Source organism: Girardinichthys multiradiatus, chromosome 15 (assembly GCF_021462225.1).
Source record: "Girardinichthys multiradiatus isolate DD_20200921_A chromosome 15, DD_fGirMul_XY1, whole genome shotgun sequence".
Taxonomy (NCBI): domain Eukaryota; kingdom Metazoa; phylum Chordata; class Actinopteri; order Cyprinodontiformes; family Goodeidae; genus Girardinichthys; species Girardinichthys multiradiatus.
In genome coordinates, this window is record NC_061808.1 from 7,046,297 (window position 1) to 7,069,132 (window position 22,836).

At 38.4% G+C, this 22,836-nt stretch overlaps 1 protein-coding gene across 2 annotated transcripts in view; it reads right to left on the reverse strand.

Moving 5' to 3' along the window:
• Positions 1 to 22,836, reverse strand: part of LOC124881887 (exostosin-1) — a 381,563-nt gene that overhangs the window by 23,955 nt on the left and 334,772 nt on the right. For both annotated transcript variants that reach the window (XM_047387779.1, XM_047387780.1), the window contains 3 exons: positions 11,527 to 11,645; positions 10,834 to 10,929; positions 3,776 to 3,865 (listed from right to left, as the gene is read on the reverse strand). In XM_047387779.1, the coding sequence (XP_047243735.1) occupies positions 3,776 to 3,865; positions 10,834 to 10,929; positions 11,527 to 11,645 (305 nt within the window). The remainder of the gene's footprint in view (positions 1 to 3,775; positions 3,866 to 10,833; positions 10,930 to 11,526; positions 11,646 to 22,836) is intronic.

Sequence of the window (22,836 nt, forward strand, 5' to 3'; positions counted from 1 at the left end):
CTACAACAACAGTGTCTACAGTCAGAGGCTTCTTCAGATCTGCTGTAAGACGGAGCGCTACAGGAGATCCTTCCTGACCACAGCCATCAGCATCTACAACGGCTCTTTGAGGAAACCCTCATAATGAGCTACAACAACTTTTAATTTCCCTTTGGGATTAATAAAGTATTTTTGAACTGAATTTTGAACTGAATTGACTAACAAGCTGGTCTATGTGGACCATTGTGCAGAGTTTCAATATTGTTTTTATATGATAAAAGCATTATAATTTGTGAATGAGAGCTGCTACTTTGGTTTTTCAACCACTGTAAAATACAGTTTATGTTAGCAATGCCAACAGGAGAAAATAAAACAGATACTAGGCATTGGAACAAGGCATTTTCTTACTTCTGAATAATGTCATGACTTATTGTAGATGTAATGTGATGAATGAACGAGATGTAGTTCAGATTAGAGCTGTCACGGAGTGACATTTTTGGACTTTGTTTGTGGCTTTGTGTTCGTTTACCTTTTGCTTAGATGTTTCTATTTTGGTTTTTGTATCATGTTTTCTTTTCTCCCTCTTCCGCCTCCAAGTGTTTACTTCTTAAGTTCTTTTATGGTTGTTTCCTTATTACTTGGTATGGTTTATTATTATCATTGTAATTATTATAGTTGTTGGTCTTCCCTGGATTCTCTAGTTTTATTTCTTTTTAGTATCTTTGTGTTTAATTGTGTTTTATTATTTGTTCCTTTGCACTCTTCTTGTTTACTAGTTTATTTTCTGTTTCCTTTCTAGTTATTTCAGTCAGTGTGGTTAAGTTTGTTTACTTTTGTATTCAGGTTTTCTTTATGGGTTCTTTGTTTGTTCTCAGGTTGTTATTGTTGTTCCCTCTAGTTTCTCTGTTTACTTTAGTCATGATTATTCTAGTTTTCTTATTCCCCGTTTGATTATTTATCTTTGTCTATAGGTTTGCTTGGTCTGTGTTTCTGTTTATTGTTTATTAGTTACTTTGCCCATCCTCAGTCTTTGTATTTGTTTCACCTGTTCCTTCTGCTTCCCTGCCTCCTTGTCACACCTGTTCCCTGTTTTCTCTGATTACCTGCCCTTTGTTATCCCTCAGTATATTAGTTGGTTTTGTGTCATTGTTTGTTGCTGGTTCCTTGTGTTCGTCACACCTCGTTCTCGTCCATGATTATGCTTTGTTTTTTGCCACGCCTTGCCTTAGGAAACCTGTAGTGATTTTGCTAAGTTTTTTGACTTTGTAAATAAATCTTTGAATTACAAAGATGATCCTGCCAAGCTCTTGTCTGCACTTTGGTCCGATCCAAAACCACATCGTGACAAAAGCTGTGAACGTAGCTCAGAATGGTCATCTGATGAACTATGAACATGGATTAATTTACATTAACCTGGCTGAACTGAATTTAGAACTAGTTGTTGTTAAGGCTGAACTGATACAACACTGACTAAACAAACATAGTGACGTGTTTGTTTTTGATGCTGAGGGGATTTTATCAAACTCATACCACATTTCAAAAAGGCAGTCGTCAAGACTTCAGTTTAACAACTTGACAAATTTTTCAAAGTAAGTGAATTTATGTCCAATTAATTATCCTTAATTACAGTTTTGACTGGTCAATAGCGGTAAAATATCATAATAAAAACTATTCAAATCTGTCTATTTGGTTAAAATAAGTCTCAACAAACCAAATCACAAACATTTATCCTTAAATGGTCAACAACATTTATTTTCAAAGCCAGGAATGATAAAAAAAATAATGTTTCTTTCTTTCAGTTCACTGTATGCAATTAGAAAACAGATCCACATCAAAGCAGGGACATTCAGTCCCATGTTCATAACATCTGAGTAAGCCTCTGTCTGTACCAGCATTGTCTTTAATGTCTTAATTGACATTAATTACAGCTCTGGGAGACCTAAAATGATTGGTTGAATGTAGTGTCAGTCAAATAAACTGACCAATCACAACCTTTTTAGCAGGTATCAGCTCAACTATTAATCTTCTGGGCAACTCTGCATATAATGAACAACTGATGGCTTTAGCACCAAGCAGTCACATAAAAGCAAAATTCACCTTTCATTTATATAAACCCTTAATATCTTCAAAATTGAATCAGCACAAATAAAAATGTTTTGCTGCACAAAACAACACAAAGGTAGCGCAACTGATCCTGTGTGATTTGGTTAATGAGGGGATGCTGGTTGACTTTCGATGACCTCTTTTTATTAATAGCTTCAAAATGATAGCAGCACAAACGAAAATTTCAGCACCATAAACCAGCACAAAAGGTAGCACAATTGATTGACACTAATTTTGTTAGATTTGAAGGTGTGTGTCCTTCTCAGCTTGCTGATACAATTTCGTCTGATACATTTCAGTCGTCTTTTAAAAGTAAAGCACTTTTGTTCACCTCTGAATGTTTGCTGCACTGTTTAGCAGAGCGAAGCAATCCACTTATAATGATCATTATTCATGACTTTGAGTGTACAGCTCGTGCCATCTCAGCGAGGATCAATAAAGTGTCAAAGTATCACCACCTTCTTCTGCTGACTGACAAGTAGCCTAAAGGCTGGAAGTGTGATTTCACTGGGGGCTGGGGTGAGGTTCGGGTCCCAATTATATTGGGAGAAGGACAAAAATGTGTTTTACAAACAAATTGTCACAGTTTCTATTGAAAGTGTCTAATGAGGTTTTTAGGAGCTGCTCAGATTCTGTGTTATGGATTTAGGAGTGCAGTCGAGGTATTTTTGCAAATTGCTGCTTCATATTGACTATTGCTCATGTTTTCTTTTGAAGACTTGGCCCATAAATCTGTTTTTTTTTACAGTGTATATGATTGTGATGGTATGAAATCTTTTTTAAGAGTGATATATTTCAGACATGTATTTATTTTATTTAATAAAATATGGCTTACAACAAAAGAAAACCCCGAATTCTATTTTCCCAGAAAATGTGAATATTACAAAAAAAGTGTTTTTTGGACAGAAATGGGGACCTGATGTTAAGTACCTCCTTGTACTGTATAGTACATACTCTCAGTACATGGTCAGGGCTCCTTTTGCATAAATTACTGCATCAATGCGACATGGCGATTAGCCTGTGGCTCTGCTGATGTGTTATAGAAGCCCAGGTTGCTTTAACAGTGGTCTTCAGCAGGTCTGCAATCTTGGGTCTGGTATCTCTCGTCTTCCTCTTGACAATACCCCATAGATTCTCTTTGGGATTTGGGTCAGGCCAGTTTTCTGGGCAATCAATCATAAAAGCAGGTATTGGTACTTTGGGAAGTGTGAGCAGGTAGCAAGATGTGCTGAAAAATGAAATTAGTTTCTCAGAAACGTTTATCAGCAGAGGGATGCATGAAGTGGTCATTTGTCTCATGTAATATTCTAATTTTCTGAAAAGAATAATGTTAGTTTTCATTAATTGGAAGCCATAATCATCTGAGAAAAAAATATCACAGTGTGCAAAGAGTCTATAAGTCTTACATTTTACATTGCATTACTGAAAAACTTAAATTTCAGTGATTTTCTATTTCAGTAAGATGCCCCTGTAAGGTTATAGGACTAATTTACTTTTACTAGGGTGGCATCACTATATGTCCATAATAACAGGTACAGTACTGACCATAAAGAGATGTTCTGAATGCAACTGACTTAAGATGCTCAGAAGTAATCTTCGTTTTTTGGTGTATTGTGTGCCGACATGGTGACTGCCTCGTATCATTTTGTTGATGAAGCATTCTAAGTTCTTCAGATTTTAATCAACAACTCACCTCATTGGTGGAGAGGACAGAGTCTTCATCCAGACTGAGCACAGCATCGGTGGTGATGATGTCGTGGGGGAAAAAACGACTGCTCATCGTCTGCAGAGAAAAAAGGGACACAGTAATACATTAATGAAGTCTAATGAATCCCAAGCAAGAAAGACTAGAAAAATCTTTGAATGAATAAAACCCCACAGAGACAAAGCACTTTTAAAGGTCAAATAAATCTCATTTGCTTCATTCTTAAATGTATATTATTAGTAGAGAGACATAAAAAATCTTAACTTAATAAACAAATAGTTGTTTCACCCCCAGCTGTGGGTCTGTCGATCAATGAGCATGCCTAATAGCTTTTGTGTGACCATTAATTCAGTGCCCGACAGAAAACATTGTGGACCCTGATTCATCAGCCTAAAGATGGATGCTGAAGTTATTGACTTGCAATTAAAGCATGAATTATTCAACTGTTTGTTTAGAGAACAAAAGAAGGAACAAAAATTGATGTTTGAGGAAAAGAAAGGTTCTGTTTCCTTATACATAAAAACATGTTTGCATACATCTAAGCATTATTTTAAAATACCACAAACATGAATACAAACAGTTAATCTAAAAATAGTTTTAAAATATAAATAAAACCTTAGTTATACATCATATTTAGTTAATTTAAACAATGAGCCAACCTATATGTTAATTTACAACCTGTAATTCTTGACTTTGTGACTTCTAAAACTTGAGATTGTTTACTAGACCGTGTATTTCTGTCATAAATGGTTAATCAAAACTACTGTTCCTACATCAAACTTTATTGGTAGAGTACCGTTCAAAAGCCTTTTAACAGAATGCTTTTCAGTGTTTAAAATATTGTGCATAAACACAAGCAACAGAGCAGTTATTTGTTAAACTAAGTAAATTAAACAAATTATTTAAATAAATTACAGATTTCCTTAAACTAGAATTAAACCAAGATTTTCAACATGATCAAGGGTTCATTAACAGTGTCTACATTTTCACAAGGTCAGCAATATTTACTAAAACCTTTAATCGTGATGCATCAAAATCTTCTGTGTTGGTTTTACTGGATCTCAGTGCTGAGTGCGATACATGTGATCAAAACATTCAGATTGAAAGAACGGAAAAGTAGGCAGGATTGTCTGGTAATGTCCTAAATTGCTGTGCCACACTGGAACCACTTTCTTTCATTGCGCAATTATAAATCAAAGCAAACAAAAATCACATGTGGGGTATTTCAAGGCTCCATTCTCCAAAATGCAAGATTATAAATCAAAACTGCACCGAACTAGATTTCATGGGGCTGAAGACCACAAAGCAAGCAAAAAAACTAGGTGTCATCCAGGGTCACGGTAACCGAATATTTTCCATTTTTGACAGTTTTTTTAAAACGGTGCCAGAAAAATCTGAAGACCATCTGTCATTTTGACAGATAGCAATTCACACCCACGACCATTTGGTGGTGAGTTAGCATATTATTTATCTGTTTTCTCCTGCTGAAACGAGTGCTTGCCAGATGAGGAAACCCCTCGTTCAGAGAGTCTTGCAGACTTCTGATCACTTCAATTGGAGAAATGTTCCCTGATTTTAAAACTTTGGCTAAGGTGGCGTTTGTAATTCCAGTCTCTTTTGACCCAGTCAGACAAAATGACAGACTGTTGCGGTAGTCCTTAAATCATTGTACTGGTTTTCTATTCTGAAATGAATAAATGTATAAACTTGTTAATGGTCTACTAAAAACTGGATGGTCTTGGGCCTAAATACATTTTAGAGTTTGTGGTCATGTTTGACCCATGCAGATCCCTCAGGTCATTGGAGACATGTTAACTGATTTAACTGCTGTTAAATCAGGACTGAAAACATTACCACTTCCCGCAGCTTACCCATAAAAGACTGCTTTGTCATGTCTATCGTGTTTTATTTTTTGTAATTGCTTAATCTTGTTGGTTTCTTTTATATATGTGATTATGTGTCATGTATTTCTGCTTTTATGTGATGCTTTGTTTAGTCTTTCTGATGTATCAGGTGTATTTTTTATTTTCTTGTTTTGTGTAGCATTATGAATTACCCTCTATATGTATGGTGCTGTAAAAATTAACTTACCTTGCCTTCAGTCTTGATGTAAAAGAGTCAAGCTACTGTTAGGCTCAGACATATTCATACCCCTGGCAGATTTAGATTTAAAATTATTTTTTTATTAAACTAAGAAGCTTGTTTCTGATAGGAAATAAGGGACTCAGAAGATCTCTCAGAAGAATGCTGGACAAGGTAAATGTACAAGAGTATGAATAAATCATTTAAAAATGGCATGTCAACAATTACTTTTATCCTTCTAAATAATATGTTGAAAAATCTGTATCTGCCTAATAGCAATCAAACCCTTTTTATAATTTCTGACCAGCTTTTTATATTTCCACTGGTATTTTGACGGTTTATCTTTGGTGATTAGCTCAAAGGCTCTGGCATTGGAAGGCCTAGTTGCCATCACCCAAATCTTTAGTTCCCTCCACAAATTCTCTAACAAGATTCAAGTCTAGACTCTGGTTGGGCCACTCCAAATAATTGCATTATATCCACTTAGAAGAAATATGTTGCAAACTATATGCAAACCTTCCTTTGCACATCTACCGAGCTTCATTAACGTAGCTTGCAAGATTTCTTTTTTTCACTTAGAGACAAATAGATAAACAGCAACAATTCATTGCCACCTTGGTTGCCACCTTAGTGGAAGGAAAAATGGACTTGGTATAATGGGTGGACAGGAGCTGCAGCTGCAACATTATAAACGTGTAAAAAGGAAACTCGAGCAAGGCACAAACTTAATAGTAATGTGGAAGGCCAGCTTAGTTTATTACACATATGCCAGCATGATGCATTGCTTTGATGGCAGAATTAGACTACATCTTTCTTCACACATAAGCATTAAGAAAAGCCACTATGTTAATATTCGTTGGTTTCATATTAAATCAGCCAAGATTTAATGTCAAATAAATGAATCTTCATTTTACTGTCAAGACTGAAAACAAAACAGATTCAATTTAAACCCTGGAATTAGTGTTGAGAGTTATTTAGCAAAGACCGAATTCACCTGTAAGGTTCACACAGCTCTCATCTTATCTCAGTAAGCTGATAGATGCTTAGTTGAAACATATCAAGAAAATAACTGAAACATGAAATGATTTTAAACAAAAATCTGCCATAGTTTGAAAATAGCTTCTGTAATTTTACATGAAAACATTGCTCTAAATAATCATCAGTCAGCTGATAACTTCAGCCAGGAAATGGTTGCCAGTAGAACATAAACCCTTCTTACAGTTCTTACAAATTATTAGTGTTTGATTATTAGTGGTAAGCATGCTCAAACTGGAAGTCATTTAAATGGCAATTTTTTTGTGGTCATTTTCAAATCTCTACAGTTTCATCAGGACTGTTTAATTGTCAAGATTGTGAAACCTAAAAGTTACTTTAGCGCCCTATATTCCAGTTTAGTAGTGTCAAAATTTAAGAATCCTGTGGCCTTGTTCTACTGATGTTTTTGCAAAAGATAACAAGGTTTGACTCATTTCCAGGTTGAACAAAGACAGCTTAGCTCAAACAGTTGGGTTTTTTTCATAAACAGTTCTTTTCTTGTCACGATTCCTTCTTTACAAGAGTCTTAGCTTAATTCACCTATAGAGTTTGGCTTTGTGTATTGTCATCACTATTTAGCTTGCAAGTCTGCTGTTAGCTTTAAACCTGGTGCAGATGTTCACGAGGCTTTATGTTTGAATGACTTTCTGAATTCTGATGTTGAGTTGGTTTTTAAAAAATCTTAAAACTAATTGACCATGGTAAAAATGCTCAAGTCTAACGTTTTCTGTAGTGTTATCTGGATGTGTTAAACGCAATTGTGAGCATAACAGCACTGGAGCGATAAAACTATAAACTTTCACTAGATGACATAGTGACTACCTCAGTTTGGCACATTCTGATATTCTCTATAAACTTTAACTGACAATGCACAAAATAATTTGTTCCGTCTTATTTCTGGTTGGGCAGAAAATTTAACATCTGTTCATGAAAAGGAAAAACATCTTACTAATATTTCTGGGGATGTTTTCACTCAGTAAAAACGTTTTATATAAAAGATAAGCAGCATCATTACTACTTTGAATAGTACTGGTCACTAGTACTGTAGTAAAAATAACTAGTAGTAAAAATCTGCATACACAGTCTCTCAGATTCTAAGCAAAAATAGTTATGACACCCAGGGAAATGGCCATTTCAATGCTTTCACTGAGTGTTGTAAGCTAACATGTAGGTGCAATTCTGCATTCTGTTGGACAAAGGTCAACTGGCCAGGACTTGAACCCGTGACAGCTGCGTCGAGGACTACGACCTTCTGTACATGAGTCACGTACTCTACCACTGCGCCACCATCGTATTTTACATTAATGTAGAAATGATCAGGAGAGAACAAGACAGAGGTGGAAAAACCCTAAAACATGGCTCCATATTTATTGTGAGTTCTATCTTAGAAAATGTTAATGGGGATTCGTAAAGTCTTTGTATCATAGTTTAGAATAATCTCAAAAAAACAAAAAACCCAACAACACCAGAATATATAAAAATATCAATTTATGAAGTGTCTTTTTTTGGTAATCACAAAATATTCATGTTGGAGGATAGATGCTTAGCTTTGGTGTGTTCATTTCCTGGAAGAAAAAAAAAAAAGATATCTGACAGTTAAACCAGCTAATCACCATCAGGCAGATTCTGGTTGGTAGCAAAGCAATTGTTACATCTTAAATTACCGCCATGACTGTAAATGTCCGCACTGTAAGGATTTTTCATGACCACACAGTACATAACATGACAAAATAGATCCACATAAAAGCCTGCTCATCCAGCGCATCTTCTCTTGGTTTATTAATGTTTAGCCAGACTCCTATTTATGTCAGTACTTGGGGTATCTGTCGCTGTTTTGAGTTTGATTAAAGTGAATGAAACTTTAGCACAGTAAATGTTGGCTTTGCAACGTTACATCGGCTGAATTAAACAGTACACCAGTTTTGTAGTTGTCTGGGTAACACCCATCGCCACCCCATCTCACACTGCTTCCCTCTGGCTGCTTTTTTGCCTCTGAACAGAGATTATATCCATTCGATACCTCTGGCAGTTCAGTGGTCTGAGTGTTATCTTGATCACCTCCCTTTACTTCTCTCTCTTTATTTTTGCTGCACATCTAAATATTCAAAAGAGGTGAAGTGTTAAGACTCATTGCTTTCTTTAATCATTAACATTTTATGATCATTTGGGTGGTAAATAATGCATGAAATTCTCATTAATTTTGTTTTATTTAGATGTTAATATGCTTCGATCTGTAGAGATTTTAAATCTTATTAAAGCTTTTTCCTCTTGTTTCCCTTAAAACAATTTTTGAAAAAGTCATCATGCCTCAAAGGCGGCTGCGGCTGCAGCTGAATGATTGCGGTCTGGAGTCCTGTTTTTCAGCTGATCTGACAGAGATTAAAAACAACAGAGTTAAGCGAAGTCTGAGGCCAACAACAGAGAAGAAGTAAAGGTTTGTTGATGGAGTATAACACTCAGCATTATAGAGTAGAAACAGTCATAGCCAACAACAAATTACTGTGCTGCTGCGCCCTGTTGAGACAAATGATACTTTCCGAGCATGCATGTTTGTCGTTATTACAGTTGGAGCAAACAAAAATTGAAGCAAACACACCCGAGAGCATCTGTCCTGGCAGCATGACAATATACCGCATGACTAATTATAGGACCACACGCACAGCTTTTTACTGTCACCCGTGGAAACATCGCTCCTGTTTTTCAAGGGGGAGACATTTACATGAAAACAAACAGAAGCAATTAGCCTACAAGATGAGAGTTTCACACAGAGAGACGTTTACATAGAGGTCATGTGGGAGGTTCGGTGTATGTTTTAGAGGCTGAACTCTCATAACTGATGGGGAAATGAGTACAATTTAAAATGCAAAGACACCCCAAAACAGCTGTGTGGTCATTCAGCTTGTGCGTCTTCTTGAAGAAGGAATATAAACCGGTTATGGTGCAAATGACAACAATTTCCAGGGATTCGCACTCCTGTTTTACCTCTAATAGCTCACAATAAAAATCCTAATCCTTCAATTTTACTACTTTAAGTGTTTGTTTTAGCTAAAAATAACCCTACTTCAGAATGTCGATGGCAAACGACAGATGGTTATCAAACCAAACTGTATTCCGCACATCATTTATTTTGTCTTCTACTCTGTTAAAGGAATCTAAGTACATTTAGATGCATACATATTGTGAATATGTGCCTTTGATTACTCTATAAACCTGGACTGGAAGTTTTTGGATTAGTTTTTACCAAAATGGACAAAAGGTTGCACTTTGCCTTCCTTACTTTTCCTGAATTATTTTAAAATAATTTAATTTGTTTTTAAGTCTTTAAATGGTTTTGCCCCTCCCTACAACGCTGAGCTTTTACAGCCATTCAGGCCCCGATCATACTGTCAGATCTGCTGACCTACTGCTCCTGTCCATGACGAGAACCAGGTGGAAGAAACCTTACATTCTCCGTAGCTGGTTCCAAGCTCTGGAATAATCTGCCGCTGCACATAACGCAGCCTTCTACCTGATGTATTTTTCATTTCTTAAAAACCCACCTTTTTTTGTAGACTTTTAATACCTAATAGGCCAATGGATTTATGTAGGTTTACGTATACTTTATTTATTTGTATTTTATTTTTTTTTTATGTCTATTTATATTTGCTATTAATCTGTACAGTGGATTTGCTCTAGTTGTTTGTTTTTAAAGTGCTTTACACATAAACTTGGACTGGATTGGATTTTGCATGTAACTTTATTTGTATGGAAGGCTCTGAGGTGCTGCATCTTCTCTGCTTTTGAGAAAGAAAAGTATTGAGGATTTAATGTTGAGGTTTAATTTCCTGGAGCACCTTTTGTTAAGTGTCTTTTTAAAATGCACTTAATGTTTTCATCGCTTGAAGTTGATTTCAACACAGTAATAGATGCAAAAAGCCAGCAGCTGTTACCTTGGTGTGTCCTTCAATGACAGTGAGAGGCACGCTGGTGGAGGGCCACTTATTTTGAGGAGGTATAGGCTTGTCACAGTTCCATAAAACCACAATCTATGTGAGAAAACACAGAGATGGTTAACATACTGCTATTATTTTCTGCCCTTTGGCTCCAAAATGTCGCACCTACACGTTAAACAAATTATACCAATATTTAAATTTGGATTCTTGTAGGCAAGTCTATATCTCAGAAGAATGCACTATTTTACTGTTATAATCACATAAATATTTTACATTATTCAATGGCAAAACATTCATTATATTCACATGTGTATAAATGTATCTATTTAACTATTGTACCCTGTTTAGAAATGCATGCCAAAGTGAGTGCCTTGCCAAAGAATTCATACCCCTTACCCATTTTCTCATGTTAGAGGCACAAACGTCCATGTAAAGAAAACATAAGTTGAATATAAAAGAGAATGAGATCACTATGGGATTTAATGAAAGTGTTGGATTAGAATAAAAAGGCACTGAAAAGAAGTTGGTCTTTAACAATATTTTCAAACTCTCCAGGGTCTAAAATGAAGGTGAACTGCACAGACCTAAGAGCATTAACATGATTCTCACAAATGATGGTTTAAAATTTTTTTTGCATTTTAAAGCAGCAGCACTGCTGGTTCCTAGTACAATTCAGACTCGTCTTCCCACCTGTGCACAGAACTTGGACTTGGCCACAGCGATGATGAGCTTCACCACAGGGGAGATCTGGGACTGTAGAGGGGTTACCGTATGGATCACAGCTGTAAACTGCTGCGATGGGCTCCTACCTGCACACAAACACAAACAAACTGTACAGCAGATTGTACACATGGAGCCTTTCAGATGGAGCCTTTCTTAAAACTCCACCATAGTTAACTGGACTTAATCCTACTTTCATCAGCTATTTCTATGTCAGCATATCTTCCTAAGCTTCACTTCAATAAGCAGGAGTACACGTCTATCCAAAAGATAAACTGTTTGCTTGAGGTCTCTCTACTGAATTGATTTAATTCTATTAAAAAAACATCTCTAGGTGGTTTGTTGCAGCCAATCTGCACTACACTGAGTAAAATTGTAATGCTCAGGAAAGTGATTGGTTAGATTTATTAAAAAAATATATTAAAAAATATTTCTGTGTTGATATTTTACTTCTTGACCACCTTTTAAAGCATATAATACAAGTTCCAAATAATTATTTCCAGGAGACATATTTAAAGCTTAGTGATTTTTTAATTTTAACAAGGCACAGTTTGTGTTTTAATGTTGATTTAGCTGCATTAACACCATCTGCGGAGTGGCTTGCCAAGATATTCAGAACAACCAAAGAATCCCGGGACCGCAGGCACATGGAAATTCAAGTGCTGCCTGTGTTTGGGAATAGGGGAGTACACATCCTCAAGTGGAGCCGGAGTGCTCTTTAGTGTAGCTCTATCCATCTCTCTGACACCGGCCACTCCGATCAGCCATCTCTGGTGGGCTTGGTGGTATTTATGGAAGCAGGAGCTGTGCCCTTGTGGGGGTCACACAAATGGGCTCAGGCTTCTGGTTTCCTGGAAAGAGCAAATCCACTCTGATTAATATTAAATGGCCCTGGCTTCTTTTAATATGGTAATTCTTTCCGGCAGGGTGGTTTTAATTAGACTAAGACATTTTAAAACACACCTGACATTGACTTTTAGAAATGATTGTACAAAGAATATGCTTTTATATCTGATTATATAATAATTTGTGGCACTGAGGTGGAAAGCCCGATAAATATTTTTCAAAATACCCCCCTGGTGTCACCTGAGTTGGCTTTAAGGACCAAAATATGAAGAGATGCAATAGAAAAAAAAAAGTGTATATATATATATATATATATATATATATATATATATATATATATATATACACATATATATACACACATATATATATGTGTATATATATATGTGTATATATATACACATATATATATACACACTGCTCAAAAAAATAAAGGGAACACTCAAATAAAACATCCCAGATCTGAATGAATGAAATATTCTCATTGAATACTTTGTTCTGTACAAAGTTGAATGTGCTGATAACAAAATCACACAAAAATCATCAATGGAAATCAAATGTATTAACCAATGGAGGCCTGGATTTGGAGTCACACACAAAATTAAAGTGGAAAAACACACTACAGGCTGATCCAACTTTGATGTAATGTCCTTAAATCAAGTCAAAATGAGGCTCAGTATTGTGTGTGGCCTCCATGTGCCTGTATGACCTCCCTACAATGCCTGGCCATGCTCCTGATGAGACGCTGGATGGTCTCCTGAGGGATCTCCTCCCAGACCTGGACTAAAACATCCACCAACTCCTGGACAGTCTGTGGTGCAACATGACGTTGGTGGATCGAGCGAGACATGATGTCCCAGATGTGCTCAATCGGATTCACATCTGGGGAACGAGCGGGCCAGTCCATAGCTTCAATGTCTTCACCTCGCAGGAACTGCTGACCCACTCCAGCCACATGAGGTCTAGCATTGTCCTGCATTAGGAGGAACCTAGGGCCAACCGCACCAGCATATGGTCTCACAAGGGGTCTGAGGATCTCATCTCGGTACCTAATGGCAGTCAGGCTACCTCTGGTGAGCACATGGTAGGCCATGCGGCCCTCCAAAGAAATGCCACCCCACACCATTACTGACCCACTGCCAAACTGGTCATGCTGAAAGATGTTGCAGGCAGCAGATTGCTCTCCACGGTGTCTCCAGACTCTGTCATGTCTGTCACATGTGCTCAGTGTGAACCTGCTTTCATCTGTGAAGAGCACAGGGTGGCAGTGGCAAATTTGCCAATCCTGGTGTTCTCTGGCAAATGCCAAGCGTCCTGCACGGTGTTGGGCTGTGTGCACAACCCCCATTTGTGGATGTCGGGCCCTCATATCATCCTCTTGGAGTCGGTTTCTAACAGTTTGCGCAGACACATGCACATTTGTGGGCTGCTGGAGGTCATTTTGCAGGGATCTGGCAGTGCTCCTCCTGTTCCTCCTTGCACAAAGGTGGAGGTAGTGGTCCTGCTGCTGGGTTGTTGCCCTCCTATGGCCTCCTCCACATCTCCTGGTGTACTGGCCTGTCTCCTGGTAGCGCCTCCAGGCTCTGGACACTATGCTGACAGACACAGCAAACCTTCTTGCCACAGCTGGCATTGATGTGCCATCCTGGATGAGATGCACTACCTGAGCCACTTGTGTGGGTTGTAGAGTCCGTCTCATGCTACCACGAGTGTGAAAGCACCACCAACATTCAAAAGTGACCAAAACATCAGCCAGAAAGCATAGGTACTGAGACGTGGTCTGTGGTCCCCACCTGCAGAACCACTCCTTTATTGAGTGTGTCTTGCTAATCGCCAAAGATTTCCCCCTGTTGTCTATTCCATTTGCACAACAGCTGTGAAATTGATTGTCAATCAGTGTTGCTTCCTAAGTGGACAGTTTGATTTCACAGAAGTTTGATCTACTTGGAGTTATATTGTGTTGTTTAAGTGTTCCCTTTATTTTTTGTGGGCAGTCTATATATACTGTAATCAAAAGAATCAAAAGAATATAAAATACTTAAATTAGAATATGTAGTGTGCAGGATTTTTTAATGTATCTTTGTCCAACTGAGATTCACCTTTTTCTTTAGAGATGCTACTAAACTGACTAATTTTAGCACTGTAAAAGTAAAATCTTTTTAGCACTTTTCATCTCAACCAGGAAAATGCAATATGTTTTAAAAAGACCTGACACCACATGGAAGCTGGAGCTGATGATTCAGGAAGAAAACCTGTTTAAAGGCTGAAACTGCTATGAATCAGAAAAAGGCAGACCCAAGATTCAGCCAGACACAGTACTGAAAGTTTAAGAGGTTTATTCAGCCACAGGAAAACGTCACAAGGTAACACTCCTCACAGCTTCCAGGAATCACTGAGGCAGAAAGAGGGATTAGTGACTTGTAGTCTCCAGATTTTGCAGAGATCTAAAAAGTCACTAACCTGCTTTTGTCTTGAGTGGAACTTGAAACCCAGAGGGGAAACCTCAGTGGGTGGCAGGCGGTGATCTCCACAGCACAGGTAAGAAGTGACTCCAGACTGAATAATCCGAGGGCTAGGCTGGCTCAATAATCCAAGGACAGAAACAGGGTCAACGATCGGAACAAGAGGCATCAGGCAAGTGGCAGGCAGAGGCATAAACCAGATGCAGGAAACAATGTCGACAACCAAAATCCAAAAGGTCCGACAGGGGCAGGCAGAGGCATAAATCCAAAAGGCAAGGCAAGGTCAAGAATAATGATCAGACAGGAAGGAACGCTGGATATCTACTCACACGAATGGCTTTCAAAAATCTGGGACTGTCTGCTTGTCAGAGTCAGTATATATCAGGGAAGACACAGGTGTATGGCATTCCACAGATTGCATTACACTGCAGCAGCCACCAGGTGCATCTAATCTGCTGATTGCAGCCAGGGAGACAGGGCAGAGCAGACGTGCCAGAATCATAACAGAAACAGACTTGAGACTGGGGCAGAGGTGCTCCATTCAGCAGGACAATAACAATTAGCAGACAGCAAGACCTACTATGGAGTGATACAGATCAAAGCATGTTCATGAGTTAGAATGGCCCAAAGTCCACAGCGGAATCTGTTGCACGCCTTGAAAATAGATGTTCAAAGATGTTTTTTTATACAATCTCACTGAGCAAGAGCTATTTTTCACAGGAGAATAGGAAAATATTCCAGTCAAATGTGCAAAGTTGTTAGAGACATACCCCAAATAATTGAAGTGGTAGATTATTCAACAAAGTATTGTCAGGGAGCCGAATACATGCTCACCACTGTTTTTTTCTAAATTGTTTTTGCAACAAATAAAAGAAAATCTTTATTCTTCCACTTCACAGCTTCTTGCAGTACTTTGTGTTAAGCTATTACATCCAAAAATCCCAATAAAAAAAATTAGTTTGTGATTGCAATGTAACAAAATGTGAAATAGTTAAAGGGGCATGAGCACTTCTGTGAGGCACTGTACATGCGTTCATTTGCTTTGCAACAATGACCCTTTGTTGAGCCACCATCCATTTGCTGCTATATTTAAGTCTTTTACATTTTTTTTATTTTTATTAAAAGGGAAATGAGATTTGGACTCCAAAATTGTATAATTACTGCTAGATGGTTGATTAACAAAATGGGTGTTGGAAAGTTAAGGCAATAAAATTTATGCTGAATGAGTTTCTAAATGGAAGCCATTTTAAAAAAAGATATATTTTTTCTCCCATCAGTGTTTCTTTAACAACTGACAAAGGGATTCCAACAACATGATGCAGCCACTGCCATAGGGATGATGTTTTTAAGGGTGTTGTCTGCTCCACAGATTCACCCATCTATGCTGTGTATCTATGCAACTCCTCCAAAGTCACCATGGGCCTTTCAGCTGCTTCTCTGATTAATGCTGTCCTTGTAAGTTTAGGTGGATGGCCATGTCTTGGTAGGTTTTCAGTTGTGTCATAGTCATTATCAGATGATAAATTAAACAGCACTCTGTCAGATGTTTAAAGCTTGGGATATTATTCATAATCTGACCCTCTTTTATACTTATTTACAACTTTTTCCCTGACCTTTCTGTTGAGTTTCTTGGTCTTCGTGATGCTTATAAATGGTTATAAATTATGATTTTTGTTTTATAATAATTGAGGCTGGAAAACCGTAACTGTGCCAGTGGTACTTGCACAAATTGGGTCGAATAATGAAAAATGAGAACTACTTATCTCTTTAAGATCAACTGCAAGATGGTTACCACTTGACACAATTATGTGTCCTGACTGGACAATGCATAAAGCAGGCCAACATTAGGCCTCTGGACTAGCCCCAACCTCAACCCAAGAGAAAATCTAAGGGCAATGCTTAAAACCCAGGTCCATGCCGAAAAACTAATTAAATCAGAGATCAAATATTCATACAGAATTATGTCTGGATCAGGTTATTTGCAACAAAAGTGTATGGTTTCTATGCAACTTCACAGGGACACAAGATAAGAAAAAGCTGTCTATTCAATCATTTTCAAGTTATTTTCTACACCTTACAAGTTGATATAACTATTACAAATAATTAGATATTACTAAATAGTTCGTAACCAAAAAAGCTATTTCTGATATTTACAAAATAGAAGAAATTAGGAAAACACAAGTTTCTAAATCTCACTTTCCTCTTTAGTCTACTATTGAATGTGTTAAATTGCAATGAATCCTTTATCAAACAAAGAAAGCAGATTCAGAAAACCCAAATGAGCTATCAGTAACATACATGGACGATCAGAATGTCAGAATCAGAATCAGCTTTATTGCCAAGTTTGTGCATACAAACAAGGAATTTGACTCCGGTACACTTTGCTCTTTTGTTCTGTTTTTGCATTACAGAATGTGACTGTATTGTGGAGCAATCAGAAAATTTAATTTAGTGTTTAGGCAATTATGACTTTGCTATGCTTTTAGTCAACAACAAGGTTTCAGTCTGCTAGATTCGGAGTCTCTCCTCTACCCTTAATCCTCAAGAAAGGAGATTTTAAATTAATAAATTAAAAATAAATAAATTAGTCTTTATTGATCTTACAATGGAGAAATTGTCCTCTGCATTTAAGGGAGCAGTGGGTGCCATTGTGTAGCACCTGGGGAGTTTTCATGGGCTAAGGGTCATGCTGAGGGACCCAGCTTGGCAGGCTGTGGGATTCAAACCAGGGTACTTGTGGACTCTCCAGGACACAAATGCCCTGCTCTCTAACCACTAGGCCACCACTACCCATTTCCCAATGACAGACATTTAGGGGTAATAATGACATTGTTAGCACAATCAGAAGGCAGATAACATCAAATTTAGGGTACTTTCCTTTTCCAAAATGTAACCCGATCTAACCTGTTTACTGCAAAAGCAATGCAACTATAGTTTTATTCATCTTCAACTTGTGTGTTAGACTCAATCCCAACCAAATTATTTAAGGAAATGCTCCCTTTGATTACCAGCCTCACCCATTTTAGAGATTATTGATCTATCCTTAGTAAATGGAGATGTACTACAGGCTCTTAAGATAGCTGTAATCAAACATTTACTTATGAAACCTAAAGATGATTTAATAAATTACAGACCTATATCCAATCTTACGTTCTTATCTACAATTCTTGAGAAAATAGTTGCTAATCAAATGTGTGAGCATTTACACAGCAATGACCTGTTTGAAGAGTTTCAGTCAGGTTTCAGAGCTCATCATAGCACTGAAACAGCTCTGCTGAAAGTCACTAATGAAATTCTTATGGCCTCAGATAATGGACTTGTGTCTGTTCTGGTTCTGCTAGATCTCGGTGCTGCATTTGATACAGTTGATCATAATATTCTCTTAAAAAGGCTGGAATATGCTGTAGGGATCAGGGGAACAGCACTAGGCTGGTTTAATATGTTCTTAACAGAGCACTTCATTCTCAGACTGCAGGTTTACTGGTGGTTCCTAGAGTCTCTAGAAGTAGAATGGGAGGCAGATCTTTTAGTTATCAGACTCCTCTCCTGTGGAATCAGCTCCCAGTTTTAGTCCATGAGGCAGACACCCTGTCTACATTTAAGGCTAGGCTTAAAACTTTCCTTTTTGATCAAGCTTATAGTTAGAGTGGTTTAGGTTATCCTGAGCTATCTCTGTAGTTATGCTGCTATAGGCTTAGGCTACTGGATGACATAATGACCACTTTCACTCTCTCTGCTACATTCTCATACTATTCTCTAATTTTGCATTATTTTCTGTTATTTCAGCTTTTAACTTTATGTTCTCTCTCTTTTCTCTTCCTAGAAGCTACACCTGGCCTGACTCTGTATCTACCTGTGACACCTTCCTGGAGGGGGGCATCGTCCAATCTTCTGCTGCCAACAACTTAATGCTCACCCTCTACCGATGATACGCTTGACCCTGTGTTCCGTTTCATACTCTAAACTTGAAAACTGGCTCAGAGTTGATTTGTTTTTTCTTCCTAAGTGACATTTAACATTTACTTTTTCTTCCCATAGAAAGTACTTCTGGATCAGTGCTTCTGTGTTCATTTTGTGTCTCTGCTCTGTTCTCTCAAACCCCCAGTCGGTTGTGGCAGATAGCCGCTCACACAGAGCCTGGTTCTGGTTCTGCTGGAGGTTTCTTCCTGTTAAAAGGAAGTTTTTCCTTTCCGCTGTCGCTACATGCATGCTCAGTATGAGGGATCGCTGCAAAGTCAATGCCAGTGACTGTCCACTGTCTCTACATGCTCATCCAGGAGAAATGACAGCTACAAGTCACTGACTTGATGCAATCTGCTGGGTTTCCTTAGACAGAAAAACCTTTTAACCAATTTGAATAAATAACTGATTCTGACTGCACTGTTCAATAGTTAGGATTAATTGGAATGTATGTACCTGACTTGAAATCTGTATGATTCGATTGAATTGACTTTATGAAGTGCCTTGAGACTTGTGTTGTGAATTGGCGCTATATAAATAAAACTAAATTGGATTGAATTTAGATTTCAACAACTTGTTGGAAACAAAATCAAAAATCAAACCTTGAAAACTTAAGCAAATCCAAGCAATTCCAAGGAAGGGAGTTTTCCTCTCCACTGTTGCCACATGCATGCTCAGTATGAGGGATTGCTGCAAAGTCATTGCCAGTGACTGTCCACTGTCTCTACATGCTCATCAAGGAGAAATGACTGCTACAAGTCACTGACTCGATGCAATCTGCTGCGTTTCCTTAGATAGAAAAACTTTTGAATCAATTTGAATATTAAACTAAATCTGACTGCACTGTTTGATAGTTAGGATTAATCGGAATAAATATACCCGACTTGAAATTTGTACGACTCAATTGAATTGACTTTGTAACTCCTCTCAAGTGCCTTGAGAGGAGTTACATGATGAGTTGCATGTGTTGTGGCCTATATAAATAAAACTGATTGAACTAAATTTTTAGCACCCATAAAGCTCATCTCTTTTAACTGAAATTTTCCATCAGTCAGAATTAGCTCCCTAACTCTAGTAACTTTTTCACAAACTAAAATTAAGCTGTAACTTTAGCCATCACATCAAGATATTCATGCAGCTCCTCAGGCCAATATGTCTGAGCAGTAAGTCAAACTTTTTTAAAGTGTCAGGCGGAAGTTGCAACTGCTTTGCCATCAAAAGTTATGGAAAGGTAGCAGAGTGAGACCACTGAACACGCAGCATTGACGGTAAGTTATTCCCCAAGCGGCAGCAGCAGAAATAGTGATTTACTGCAAAGGCATAAACAAAACTGCTCCATCTCTCGCTCCATCCCTCCCTCCTTTCCACCGCCTAACCCGAGTGTCCACAATTCCTACGAGGAAGACAAACATCGATTTGAGTTACTGCCTCAGTCCACGGAGAATCGCTGTGGTTGGGGAACACACCCACGCAGATGTACATACACAGCCTGCAGCTTAAAGTTTCTAACTCTGAGGCCGTCTGACATCCTCTACATTCACATTACAAAACATTAAGACATGTTTTGTTTTTTAACTGTCAGTTATGCCTCTGACTTGTCTTGTGTTTGTGTGAGATGTTTACTTGTTAATCTTCAGCAGATGCATATTTCTACCTTGGATCAAAAAGGATTTAAAATAAATAGTCAATATACCTTAAAATGTTTTTGTAAGGAAACAAATTTCAAAACACTTAACATGACTGCCTTGCAGTAACTTTCAGTGAATTATGCCCTGTGTTGTCATTTTGATGCTTTCTTTCCAGCTCATAACCCACAGCGTGTTAGTGGTTTCCCTGTAGGAATTAGAATAACCTTAAATTAGTAACTTGGGGATATTTTAAGGCCATGTCAAGGTTGGATACATCGACAAGCAGATTGCTCACTTGTTCCTTTCTTCACATTTCACTGTGCATGCACTAAATAAAATAAACAACAGATTAGTCCTTGACTTCAGACTTCCTTGCAGGAGCATGGATATTTTATGCAAAGGACCTTTCCCACTTGTTTGTCTCCACTGGTGGGCGGTGGAGGTGGACCATGGTGTGCCTCCTGGCTCCGGCTGCCCACGCTTCATTACTCTCCCTCAGAGTGCCGACTTTACAGAGAAGAGCGAGTGTCTGTGCACTAGGCTTCCTATAGTTTTCCTGGGCAATGCGGCAAACATTGACTCTGAGCAGATGGAATGCAACGAGCTACCAGAGGTGAAATCACATTTTTGGCCCAACTTCTCACAAGAGAATCTCACTGACTCACACCATAACTTAACTGACAAGCCGGGGTTTCACGTAATAAAAATGCAAAGTCCCTATACTGTAACTCCAAACAAATCTTTTTACTTTATTTGTTGTACTTGTTTACCACAAACAGCAGCTGAGCCAAACATATGGCAGCAACTTAATGCCTTTAAGCATCTAAGTAGATGTGGTGAGGACAACGTCCTGAAATTTACATTGAGCATCATGGCTGTTGGTGCTACACTTCAGAAGCTACTGATCTACTGGGATTTTCATGCACTACCAAAGAATGGTCAGAAAGAGAGAAATATGCAGCTGTGTGGATGAAAATGCACTGCTGAAATTAGCACTTACAACCAAGATATACAGAATACCATTTCTGAATGCAAAACATGTCCAACCCTGGAGCACATAGCAGCAGAAGACCACACTCCTGTCATACGTCTCAACCAAAATCTGACAATATCTAGGTTGAAAACCTTTGACTGACTGGATGATTCTATATTCCAGCGGCAATATTCAGATGATAGGGTCATTGTTTAACACAAATAACTTGAAGGCATGGATCCATCCAACTTCACAGGTTCAGACTGCTGGTGGAAATGTAAGGGTAGGGGAGATTATTTTTGGGCACACTTTGGGCCCATTACCCTTCCAGTATGGCAGCTTTTTTTGAAGACATACGGGTCCTTCTCAAAATATTAGCATATTGTGATAAAGTTCATTATTTTCCATAATGTCATGATGAAAATTTAACATTCATATATTTTAGATTCATTGCACACTAACTGAAATATTTCAGGTCTTTTATTGTCTTAATACGGATGATTTTGGCATACAGCTCATGAAAACCCAAAATTCCTATCTCACAAAATTAGCATATTTCATCCGACCAATAAAAGAAAAGTGTTTTTAATACAAAAAACGTCAACCTTCAAATAATCATGTACAGTTATGCACTCAATACTTGGTCGGGAATCCTTTTGCAGAAATGACTGCTTCAATGCGGCGTGGCATGGAGGCAATCAGCCTGTGGCACTGCTGAGGTCTTATGGAGGCCCAGGATGCTTCGATAGCGGCCTTTAGCTCATCCAGAGTGTTGGGTCTTGAGTCTCTCAACGTTCTCTTCACAATATCCCACAGATTCTCTATGGGGTTCAGGTCAGGAGAGTTGGCAGGCCAATTGAGCACAGTGATACCATGGTCAGTAAACCTTTTACCAGTGGTTTTGGCACTGTGAGCAGGTGCCAGGTCGTGCTGAAAAATGAAATCTTCATCTCCATAAAGCTTTTCAGCAGATGGAAGCATGAAGTGCTCCAAAATCTCCTGATAGCTAGCTGCATTGACCCTGCCCTTGATAAAACACAGTGGACCAACACCAGCAGCTGACACGGCACCCCAGACCATCACTGCCTGTGGGTACTTGACACTGGACTTCTGGCATTTTGGCATTTCCTTCTCCCCAGTCTTCCTCCAGACTTTGGCACCTTGATTTCCGAATGACATGCAGAATTTGCTTTCATCCGAAAAAGTACTTTGGACCACTGAGCAACAGTCCAGTGCTGCTTCTCTGTAGCCCAGGTCAGGCGCTTCTGCCGCTGTTTCTGGTTCAAAAGTGGCTTGACCTGGGGAATGCGGCACCTGTAGCCCATTTCCTGCACACGCCTGTGCACGGTGGCTCTGGATGTTTCTACTCCAGACTCAGTCCACTGCTTCCGCAGGTCCCCCAAGGTCTGGA